The sequence below is a fragment of the Halichoeres trimaculatus genome, unplaced genomic scaffold, assembly GCF_033239565.1.
Source record: "Halichoeres trimaculatus isolate MK-OKI-2021-1 unplaced genomic scaffold, fHalTri1.1 fHalTri1_scaffold_6, whole genome shotgun sequence".
Lineage (NCBI taxonomy): Eukaryota > Metazoa > Chordata > Actinopteri > Labriformes > Labridae > Halichoeres > Halichoeres trimaculatus.
In genome coordinates, this window is record NW_027437184.1 from 32,862,250 (window position 1) to 32,874,947 (window position 12,698).

Consider the following 12,698-nt stretch of genomic DNA (forward strand, 5'->3'; position numbering starts at 1 on the left):
AACATATTGTTTTGTGTTATAAAAAGTTTAAATCAGGCAGTGTGGCGCCCTCTTGTGGTGGAACATAGAAACTAAAGGAGACACAATGTTGCACACGTTCATTTCTTACATTCTGGATGGTTTTGTCTGAAGCGACTGTAAGTCTTTGTTGCTCTGACACTAAGGGCTTTTAAGGAGCCAGCTTTGCTCAGCATGTAAAGGGCAAACTACACAAACAGAGGTTATCATCCTCGCTTCAGTGGTCGCTGGTTCAAATCCCAACCATGATTCTTTTGCTGCATTTCATCCCTAGCTTTCATTATTATGATTCCACATGAGAGGTGTCATTACCTCAGGAGAATCATCCAGCATCCTCCCCTCTTTACATCCTCCCTAAAAGATCTTAAAAGACTGATCAAATAAAAGTTAGATTATTTTTTTGTTTTTAAATCCATATGACTCAGCTTAATGGATCTGTTTTTCTGGAGACCCAGGACTGTCTGAACACTGGACCCAGCCTGGATGACAAAACTTGGGCTGCTGCTGTTGAACTTTTTAGCATAAGAGCAGCAGGGCGTGAGGAGGCGGACAGGTGGGTGTAGACCCCCGAGGACCAATCACAGGTGGTCATCAGGTCAGTACTTATCTGCAAACTGTCCGGCCAGACTCTGATTTTTAATCTCTCTCTTCTGTGAAGTGTGGCCCATCTGCAATCACAGCATGGTGAGTTCACTCTTTTCACAACTATGGTGAGCTCGGACCCCACTGTGGGACATTTAACATTTTTACTGCTCGTTAACTGTGGAGGTAATGTTCGCTTGAGTGGATAACAACGTCTCCTGTGTTTGCTTTTTTTTAGACAACCTACACAGATAAAGGCGAGAAGGTGAGATGACAGCTTTACTTTGGGACAGGTGTGATGTAGTTTGATTTGAGAACTAGGGTATCAGTCAGTAAAAGAAGGCCTCATTCACTAGTGTACATTTTAAGTTAGATATTCAGTCAAATATTTTCATTTTTATCTCCTCCTTAGAGAAGCTTTTGTGTTTCACTGCTGTATGGAAATCTTTTCTAGCTTTTGTTTAATGTTTCACTCCTAGTCATTGTATTTTTTGTGCTGTCCTTCTTTCTCTCAGCCTGAGAGGGGAAAGTTTCTCAAGTTTCATCATGTCACCTTCTGGGTCGGCAACGCCAAACAGGTCAGTGTCCACTCACTGACGTTTGACTCAAAGTTGAATTGTCTCTAATCCTTTGTGCATTGGTCAGAAATGAATCATGGAGCTTTTTTAAGGTTTCAGACATATTATACAATAAGCCTCATTGTGTTTTTCTTGAATTCTTCATCTATGCTGAAATGCCGAACTCTAACAGGTTCCAGCCTTTGAAATGATGCTTGTCTTTGTCAGAGATGAAGTAAATGCAGAACTTTGACAAAACACAATACATTTTTTTAAGAAAAAACAGAAAGTTATCTTAAAAAGATTAGATAACTAAAGGAAAATCTTGACATGCATGATTTAATTGAACCTAAAGACGTACCTGTGACTCAGGCTGGGTGAGTGCATTCAATGCCTCTGGTTCAGACGAGTTGTGTAATCCACAGTCGATACGTTTTTGGCAGGAGACTCTTCAAACTCTGAATGTTTCTCACTCTACCAAAGTTCACCTCTGAGTGTGATCCCTTTGCAGGCAGCTACTTTCTACTGTGATAAAATGGGCTTCGAGCCTCTGGCCTATAAGGGTCTGGAGACGGGCAGCAGAGAGGTGGTGTCTCATGTCATCAGACAGGATAAGGTATGAGACTGACAGACTGTCTGTGATTAAATCAACACTTCAGTGCTTGTTTACCCATGATCAAACACACCATCATCATCATCATTCCTGTCTCTCCTCCTCCTCACAGATCATTTTTGTGTTTCAATCTCCGCTCAATCCTGGAAATGAAGGCGAGTCAAGAATACTCATCAAAAAAAGACACTGTATGAAACATTTTGAGCGTCACATGAAATAAGATGTGTTTCTTTGTCCCACAGAGATGGGAGAACACCTGATGAAGCATGGAGACGGGGTCAAAGACATCGCCTTCCAGGTGGAGGACTGTGACTTCTTATTTAAGGTAACACTGAGGAGGAAGAGGAAGGGTTTCTGTGATGATGAGCTGGTCGTTTCAGACACAGTTTGAAGTGAATCTACAGCATGTAATATGCAAGTATTCCCTGATATGAAAGAGTGGAACTTAACCAAAGTCATGGCATTTGGATTTAGTTATTAATAGTGTGTTTGAAAGTGTTTTAAAGAGGGTAAACTTAAGGGTTTGATTTCTCAGTTTTCCAGGTTATTGTCATCACAAGTTCAGCTCAAAGAGCATGAAGTCAATGAAACAAACAAACTCTTCTGACATTGATTTAAAATGTTTCAAATGAAATTAAGAGAGTTTAGAATCTAAAGTAACGGAACAAACATGACCCACCTGGGATGTAATATTTATAGTAATGAATTAGTGTATGTTCACCTCAACCTTATATGTTTATGTTGAGTTTAAATGAACTTTTTTCACCTAAATCACACTGACTCAGAGGCTGTCATTGTGCACAGCCTTGTTTATCTTAGAATAGAATGGAATCGAATAGAATATCGGATAAAGTATTCTTTTATTGTTGATTTAATAATCTTCTGCTCTAATTGACCAAAAAATGTATTTCTAATCATTATTATGTTGTATACCGTTTCCAACACTATGTTTTTCCCATGACGTGTGTTGCTGACTCTTGGCCAGGTCGCCCTTATGAAAGAGATCATGATCTCAATGTTTTTTTTTTACCTGGTTAAATAAAGGTTAAATAAAAATAAATCTCCTATGGGAGATTTTTTTTTTTTGTCACAGCAGCTGCAGTAATAACAATAAGACATATAATAATAAAACAAATATGAAATTACAAATTTGTAAGAAAAATAGAAAAGTAGAAAATATAGAAACAAAAGAAAAATATTTCTATTTATATATTAACATTAAGACAAATAAGTACAATATCAGTATCAGATCAGATCTTCTAACGACGTTTAAGTTGTTTTTTTTTTTTGTTGTTTTTTTTTAATTAAGTCAAAGCAGGAAATGCACCAGATGTGCACAAAATAATTTGTCTTGGTGGATGATTCTCATCAATAAGAGAAGGATCAAACTTATGCATCACAGGAGCTTTTTGTCCCAAAGGGGCCACTGTCGACAGACACAGGAGGTAAAAGAGAAGGAGGATTTTAATCTAGCATCTGACCGTTAAATAGTTGATAGACAACGTTCCTTTAAAGTAAGGCAGAGTTATGTTATTTTATCCAAACATTTTTATTTTCAGGATTCACTCTCACACTTAGAGGGCGATCCCATAAGTTGTAATTTTACAAACAAAAAAAAAAAAGAAAAAAAAAAAGTAATAGTCTTACTTAAATCTAACCTGTTTCAATGCAAATAAAAGTAACATATAGTAAAACTAAATGATTTATGTGATTAAAATGATAAGTTCAGGAGAATGAAGTTATTTTAGGGGAAAAAAAAGTCCTAATCACTGGCTGGTTAATCTGTTTGAGGGCTAAAACTACATGTAGGAGGACATTTCAAACCCTGATCATTTTTTTTCTACTTCCATTTTTATTCTCAATACTTTTCTCTAGGTTATGTTTTTGGGACCTTTTCATGCCTTCAATCATAGTATAATAATATTAATAATGATAATAATAATAATAATAATAATAATAATAATAATAATAATAATAATAATAATAATAATAATAATAATAATAATAATAATAATAACAATAATAATGATAATAATAATAATAGCTTAATTTGTAGAGCAATTTTTGAAAATACAAGTTTACAAAGTGCTTTAACAGCCGTAACATAAAAACAAACACAAGCATCAAACATGGAACACAAGCTTTGACCTGTATGAACTCAGGCAATACAAGAACCATGAGGACCAAGCTAAAAGCTAAAAACATCAATCAACAGGAAAAAGAAAATAAAAGTCAATAAAAGGGGTTGGGAGAAGAGAACAGGACAGCAGGTATAAAAAGACTGTGTTAATAGTGTTAATAGAATGATAAAATATTGAAATGATAAAAGTGATGATAAAATAATGAAATGAGAAATGACAGTGGACAGAGCAGGAAACAGGGGTAAGAGTGGGAAATAGCATGTGGGAAACAAACTACAGGCTGAATTCAAACCCGGGCCACCCACTAGAGGCTGAACCTCATGGGACACAACCAAGACTGCTAGGCCCCTGGTGCCCCTTAGTCTCAGTGCTTAAGATTAATGCTGAAACTTTTGTCTTTTGACATTTAAATTGAAACTATCATCCAAATAAACATGATGTAGAGCGAGTATTTAATATGCAAAAGGCCAGTCCACATATGTTGTTTTGCACAAATACACACATTCACATGTCAGTCATCTCAGTAGATTTTTCTAATGTTTATCTGAAACAGTAAATACGAGTGTTGCTGGAAAAGTTTCCCTTTGATCAATATTTTTCACATTGTGTCAGGCAATATACTGTTGATATTTTTAATAACGTGAACTATTGATGTTATAATGGGATAAATATTGTTATAAAATGAAAGACGAGATTTATGCACTTAAGGATCAGACTTTACAGGATATCCTCAACAGCGCTCATTAACAGCTGAATCTCACCGTGTCTCATCTTAAACACTGGTTGAGAAGTCAGTAAAGTAGGTTTTATCAACATTATCCTTCTATTAAGTTAAGTGGAGTTTCTGTTTTCACACAGACTTAAGTTATGACATAGAGTTATAACATCACATTAAAAGGTGAAAACTTTCAAATTACAGCAAGATTAACATTAGGCTGTGTTATTATAACAGGGAAAGTTTTAAGTTTTAACATGATGTTGTTAAATAATGTACTAATGGAAACTTTTCATGTGGTGACAAAAATCTTTATTTCCTGGCATGGCAGCAAAACACTTCCATAATAACAAAATTTAAAAAGTTTACCTGCAGTGAACAGTGGATCATGTTTGCACAACAAAAGTCAAATCTGAACATAAATACCCCTGTGTGTTACATGTAAGGTCAGAGTTCATGGGGCAATCAGATGACCTCCTCTGACTGTGATTCTAACAAACAGAGCCTGATTCTCATTATCTAATGTACCCTTAGATGTAATAAGGTGTGTGTGCACTCAGTGTGTGTGTGTGTGCACTCAGTGTGTGTTGAAACAGAGGCAAACATGCAGGTGGAGTGACAGCAGCTTTGATGTTTGGTGCCTCATGTGAACTCTTCTCTGCAGTCAGGGTCAGGCTCAGCTGTGGGTGAACTCTGAGTGTTGACCGTCAGGAGGCTGCACAGTCACTAAACCTGTTACATAACACAGCATCACTTCACAGCAAGTGGAGGAGGAAGAAAAGATGTTCCATCTTCAGCCACCAGAGGTCCTCCAGGAGCCGCCCTCAGACTCAAACTTTTACAGCCTCTATTTTAACTGATCTTGTTTTTTCTGGCAGTCAGCGAAGGAGAGAGGAGCTGTGGTGGTGAGGGAGCCGTGGGTGGAGCAGGACAGCTTCGGCAGGGTGAAGTACGCCATCATCCAAACGGTACAGAGAGCAGGAATGAACATTTAATAACATCACACAGAAAGTGTTATGGGTTAATAACGCTGGTTTCATTTTGTGTCTGCAGTATGGAGATACCACACACACACTCATCGAGTACCTCAGTCCCTGCAAAGGCCTGTTCCTGCCGGGATACAAAGAGCCTCTGTTCAGAGACCCTCTGTTAGCCAAACTGTGAGTCCATTACTAACTGTACCAAAAAACACTCCCAAACCAGTTTATAACTGGTTACAAAGCAACCACTGAAATAACTCCACCATAAAAGATCAAGGGAGACATTTTTGTCTCAAATGCAGCAGAGTGCACAGACTTTCTGAATAACCTCTCTGTACACAACACTGTTAAAATGACAGGACTTATAAAGAGGCACTTCTTCATTTGGGATATTTCTAACTAAGATACGATTAGATCAACTTTATTGATTCGCATTGGGACGATTCACTTGTTCCAGTGCCTCAGGACACTCAAATTAGATCAGATTAAAAAACTTTATCAATGTCCTGTGGAGTCTTGTCTCTTTTGGTATCAAAAACCAGAATAATCTTTAGTTCAGTCTGTGTTCACTTCTCCAAAGTGACACCAGGAGAGTTGGGGTAATGCCGACCACAGAGCCAGGCTTTTTCATCAGTGCTGAAAACAGAATATCAATGATAAAAATTAAATATGAAATATTGTCAAACATTTCTTCAAACTTTTTTCTTTTTCTTTTCTTTTCTTTTCTTTTCTTTTTTTTTTTTTTTGCTGTCTTGGTCCGTTTAAGATGACGTTTCTTCTTTTTTAATTAGAGGTAATGAAACCCTGTAATGACTCAAATACCGTCATTTGAGGAGCTGAGGATATGAGTCATTAGCAACATCAGTCGTAACCAGAGGAACAGAAGAGGAATACATATAAGACCAAACACACCCATATTCCCATATATCGAATAAATGGCCTGACCTTTAAATTTCAAATGTCTCCATCTCTTGTCTCATGAGCCTCATCCTGTCTCTGATCTCCTGTTTGAATGCAGATCAGACTCTTTCCAGTTTAGAAATACAAAGTCAGAACAGTGAATTTAACTCTTCAAAGAAGTTCTTGTGTCACGTAAGGTTTGTTTTTGCTTCTTTTGTCTCTGTAGTCCAGCAGCAGGTTTGAGCTTTATCGATCACATAGTGGGAAACCAGCCGGACGATGAGATGGTGCCAGTTTCAGACTGGTAAGACTCCTGCCTGAGCGCACGTACACACAGAGTACAGGGTTTTACACACACCAGGGGTTAAAGGACGAGTAAACACCGGCTGCATGGTCACTTCACCTCTGTCACGCACTGAAGTCCTCAAACACATGTCACAAGGAGTGAAAACACAGCAGCTGTACTTGACTATGGAATTATTTTTGTAACCTATGAAGACCCAGTGTTCACATATGTGGACATCACATTTCTGCCTCTCCAACCCATGATACTTCATCTTTTTAAAACTTTGACCTCTTAGCCACATTTAGGGACACTGCCCACATCATCTTTTGGTGAAATCACAACATTACACCCATTTTAGTCGAAAAAAACAACATATTTAAGTTCAATAACACTACTAACAAACAACTAATAGAGAATTTATAACACAAATAATGAAACTTCCTGTACAATGACCATTTTTTGTGTGTGCCTCTGTTTCCAGGTATCAGAAGTGTTTGATGTTCCACCGCTTCTGGTCAATAGACGACAAACAGATCCACACACAGTACAGCGCACTGAGGTCAATAGTGGTGACCAACTACGAAGAGACCATTAAAATGCCCATCAACGAGCCTGCCACAGGGAAGAAGAAGTCACAGATCCAGGTGAGACTTTTCAAACACACTCTTTTCCTCTTTCAGAGTCTATCACAGATCTAAACTTTCATCATGGACTATTCCTTATAGTTTTAATCATCAACATCCAAAGAAAGAAAGAAGGAAAAAAATGAAGGTAAAACCCAAAGAGGACACCCTACCAAGCCTCTACTGCAAAAATACCCAAAGTTACAAATTAGTTTTATAAACAGCTCATTTATTTAAAACATGTCTCTTCTGTTTGAAGTGATTTTTTTTCTGTAACATTAAGATAAATAATGCCTCCTGACATACTTAAGTATGTCAGGAGGCATTATTTTTTTCTATATTTCTTTTTCTTTTTTCGTAGGAGTAAAGAGAAGTAGTTTTTCTGCGGTTCTTCTGTAAAAGTGCATTTACGCTCAGTGCAGAGTGAGGAGGTCAGAGCATGTTTTCTGTTTTGATCCGGTTACAGCCAACTGTGTATGTTTGAAAGCCGATGTGGTTGCTTTGTGCGCCATTAATATTTGAGCATTATATAATGTTTTAGTGCATCAGACAGACCTACCTGCAGTTGCTCTCCACGGTATCGGCCAAAGAGAAGTGCTTTGACGCACCAATAAGCTTCAACTTTCCATGTGTTATAGGCTGTAATAGCAGCAACTTTACTCGGAGTTAGAATAGAAGAATCATATTGGAGATAGATCTTACGTTCCCAATAACGATGGATGGAAGAACAAGTCGATGTTGTCACTTCTTAGCTCACACCTGAAACCCGCATGTACCTCCTTCTCCTCACCTTGTGGGAAGACATCAGGGCTTACACCAGTTAGCATTGACATGCTACAGGCTGCTAACAGCTGAGTTCACATGTAAACAATGCAGCCATGGTTACATGTAGGATCTCCAGACAGACACAGGAGAAAAGTAGTAAAAATATCACTGAAGCCACAAAAAGTTTGGTGTCCACGACCAGCAAATGAGCCATACGAGTAATGATCCACTCCAGATAGAAATATAACAAAAAAGAGATGAAAAAATTACAAGAAATGGACAAAGAAGAGAGAGCTGCTGCAAAAGGCAGCCATAGCCAACAGGGTGACACCTGGCAATAGTTAAATAAAAGACAAAAATCTACAGTCTTTCCAAAAATCATTCTCTCTGCTACCAGTTTAACATGAGGCTGAATTTTCTATAACTGTGTTTAATTATAATTTTTCCAACAGGTAAAAAAAAAAATTGCCACACTTAGCTCATTTTATAATGTCAGGGCATCAAATAACAACAACGAAACAAGTGTACTGTGACAAAATTTTACGATTTTCCTTTAAAACTTGTTTTAAAAAAATACTTAAACAACTAAAAAAAAGTTTTTTACTCAAAGAAAAGTTTGGGGTGGGCCTGACATAAAAGTAGGGGCCTGAGTCTGTTGGGCCCATCCATAACGCCGGCCCTGGTATCCACTCAGTTACTCCAGTGATGTTCTGGCTCTCGCTGATCATCTCCTTTAGCTGTTTGAAAGGAAACTCGCAAAATCTGCAGCATACTAAAAATCCCCGGATGTCCCACTGATCCAGGAAAATTCCTCAGTATGCAACACACAGGCTGTTTTCGAATTTGCCTACTACATACTGCTTGTTAAAGTAGTATGAAGTAGGCACTGCCTACTACATACAACTTTCATAAGCAGTATGTAGTATGACTGTTCAGTTGTAGTATGCTACGCTGGTTTTCAGTTCGAAGAAAACGGAAGTTGGCTACGACTGACTTTTTTTCCCAAAAAAACTTTAATGAAAATGTAGAAAATAAACAAACCACGAGCAACTTATCTGCAAATATATTGCCAGAGAGAGCATTTTATATTAACTTTCAGTGGTGGAGATGATGAGGATTTGAAGATAAAAAAGAAAATGGCTCTTACATTTATATTCCTCTGCTACTCCGGTTGTTGTTGCTCCGCTCTCTGCCATTTTTACTTCTGATATGGGACCAGTCGCGTTGCATTGTGGGTAACAGTATGCGAAGCAGACTGGTCCGATGCATACTGTGGATTTTTCCCAATTCAGTATGTCATCCGGGTGTTTTTCTCATACTACATCTCTGACATTTGTTCGCATACTGCATACTGCATACTGCATTTTGGTCGAATCAGTAGGCACTGCTAGTATAGTATGCGAATTCGAAAACAGCCATCAGTCTACCTGGCATACTGTTTCCCACAATGCACTGTTCTGATGCTGTTTGTCTGTGCGGGTGGCAGGTTTTAGTGAGTTACTGCCATCTACTGGGATGAGTCCGCATTATAACTACAATACAACAACACTAATGTTATCCGGACCATGAGATAGAAGTGAAGTGATGAGAAAGAAACACCCGTAAATCTTGTCACTTCCAGTTGTAAAAGAGGTGTTTACTTGTACAAACTCATTAAAGCCCATATAACCCACTAACTCACTTTTTAACCATACATGGATTATAACGTTTTTTTTTCATCAAATGTTAAAACACAAATGCAGATTTATTATCAGTAAACGATATAACTTTTGGTGTAAGATTAGAAAACAAGAATGATGATTCTGCTATGATATTATTAACAAAATAACTAAGTGTTGAGATCTGCCCATGGATTGTTTTGTATATTTATATTAAAGGCAAAAAACCCAACATCATCTATAGCTCCACCTTCTGAAACCAGAAACCAGAGTAGTAAACTACAAAACAGACCCAACAACACCATCATGCTACATGCTACAAGCAAAAGCAGTAGGTAGTATTTAGTACCTACTACATACTACATTTACATGTTGTATGTTGTAGGTGGTTTGGAAAACAGCCAGTGGTTCAGCTACCAAACTCATCAGTAGAGGGCGTAATGGAGCAGGTTCCCTCATTCTTCGTATCAGAGCACCTTGTGATTGACTCAAACCCCTGGTCGTTGCTGTCTTTGAAAAATCCACATGATATCAGAGAAAAGGAACAGAGGGGGCTTTAAAAAAGCAGCTGACTAACCAGGGGCTGATGCTTGACATTTATACAGTCTCTACTGAAACCAGCCGGCGGGGATTAATGCATTACACTTTTACAGCCCTGCCTTCGAGCATTTATCATCCTGTATCTCCTCTCAGGAATATGTGGACTATAATGGAGGACCAGGTGTTCAGCACATCGCCCTCAACACGTCAAACATCATTCAAGCTGTAAGTCTCCTGCGTTTAATTACTTCCAATGTTAATCTAAAAGCTTTAATGTCATCTTTTATCAGCTTCTCCAAAACTGCAAGCAAAGGCAAGTTCCAGGTCCTGAATTTTCTCCTGTTTTGTCGTAAAACAGATAGTGAACCTGCGAGCCCGGGGGATGGAGTTCCTTGCAGCGCCTGACATGTACTACGACAGCCTGCGGGAGAAACTCAAAACCGCCAAGATCAAGGTGAAGGAGGACCTCGATCGTTTACAGGTGAGGAGACGTGTCAATCTGCAAACCTGACACCGTTTACAGCCTGGTTTCTTCTTTTCTTCAATATAAACTGTGTTCTCTTCCCAGGAGCTGAAAATCTTAGTGGACTTTGATGACAAAGGTTACCTCCTTCAAATCTTCACCAAACCAGTGCAGGACAGGCCCACGCTTTTCCTGGAGGTCATTCAGCGGAACAACCACTTTGTACGTTTCAGATATCAACTGTTCAGTCTTTATGTCTTTGTAATGGGATTTACAGGCCTGTGCTTCTGTTTCTGACACCATCAACACCTTAGAAAAGAAAAAGCAGAGCCCCTGAACACCTGTTTCCAGCTCCCACCCAGAGCGAGCAGTGTGCGAGCAGCCCACTTGTAAAAGCTCAGTAAATCTATCACAGAAACAGATTAAAAGGCTTCACAGTGAGGGGGGGATCTCTGGATTGGTTTCCACCCTGTAGCACTTAATTTATAACATTCCTCTTGTCAAGACAGGCGCTTCATGTCACTCTGCAGCTCACTCTGAGTCTTTACATGTGGATACAATGCAGGAAAGTGAAAAACGGTAAAGCAACCACAGCAAAGAGTCTCCCATAGCGACTACCAACACTTGATCTTTTGATTACCTATGAAAATATTTACATCATTAACGTGTGAGCCCCTCAGTGAGACCGTCCATCTGCTGTGATCCCACTTCAAAGAGGTTAACACCCCGAGCTGCGTCTGAGTGAAGATCCCCACAGCTACAACACACGACACGGAGAAGGTAGATCTCTGGGTAATTAGCCATCTGTGTGTGTGTGTGTGTGTGTCCCTGCAGGGCTTTGGAGCAGGAAACTTCAAGTCTCTCTTTGAGGCCATTGAGAAGGACCAGGATGCCAGAGGCAACCTCACCGTGACGTCACCTGAGGGCCAGACCAGCGCTTTCTACTGATCATCCATCTGCTGCTGCTGCTAAAGACATACTCAGATTTTTATATTTGGCTCTGTTTCCCAGATCAGTAACATTCTTCTCTACTTCAGAGTTGGAAATCATCATGTGACAGGCTGAAAGTGTAACCAGACATTTATCAAGTTTGCTGCAGACTAAAATAAAGGAGCCAGAGCTCAAACTGTGTTTGGTTGGTGGGTTGATGTTTGAAGGGAACGTTTCAAGATTCAAAGATTTTGCAGAGATTAGCTCTTCTCATATGTACAGACTGAGTCCAAACACCTGAGACTGATAAAAAAAAAGCCCAAAAGCTACAGTTCCTCTCATGACCACTTGAGGCAGTCTCCATGATCAGCTTGGTCCCATCAGAGCTACATATACTCACCGGACACTTTATTATGTGCACCTTGCTAGTATAATAGACCCCATTTTGCCTCCAGAACTGCCTTAATCCTTGGTGGCATAGATTCAACAAGGTACTGGAAACATTCTGTATAGAGTCTGGTCCATGTTGACATGATAGCATCACACAGTTGCTGCAGATTTGTCAGCTGAACATCCATGATGAGAATCTCCCGTTCCACCACATCCCAAAGGTGCTCTATTGGATTGAGATCTGGGGACTGTGGAGGACATTTGAGTACAGGGAACTCATTGTCATGTTGAAGAAACCAGTCTGAGATGATTCCAGCTTTATGACATGGAGCGTTATCCTGCTGGAAGTAGCCATCAGAAGATGGGTACACTGTGCTCATAAAGGGATGGACATGATCAGCAACAATACACAGGTAGGCTGTGGACTTTAAACCATGCTCAGTTGGTACTAAGGGGCCCAAAGTGAGCCAAGAAAATATCCCCCACACCATTACACCAGCAGCAGCAGCCTGAACCGTTGATACAAGGCAGGATGGA

At 39.3% G+C, this 12,698-nt stretch overlaps 1 protein-coding gene across 1 annotated transcript; it reads left to right on the top strand.

Moving 5' to 3' along the window:
• Nucleotides 1-674: 674 nt before the first annotated feature.
• On the top strand, nt 675-11,932 carry hpda (4-hydroxyphenylpyruvate dioxygenase a). The gene is made up of 14 exons (XM_074672669.1): nt 675-702; nt 839-865; nt 1,116-1,178; nt 1,669-1,773; nt 1,883-1,925; nt 2,013-2,095; nt 5,505-5,594; nt 5,680-5,786; nt 6,733-6,810; nt 7,274-7,436; nt 10,532-10,603; nt 10,737-10,859; nt 10,947-11,063; nt 11,676-11,932. Exons 1-14 carry the CDS (start codon nt 700-702, stop codon nt 11,787-11,789), a joined length of 1,188 nt encoding a protein of 395 aa, XP_074528770.1. The 5' UTR covers nt 675-699; the 3' UTR covers nt 11,790-11,932.
• Nucleotides 11,933-12,698: the final 766 nt, after the last annotated feature.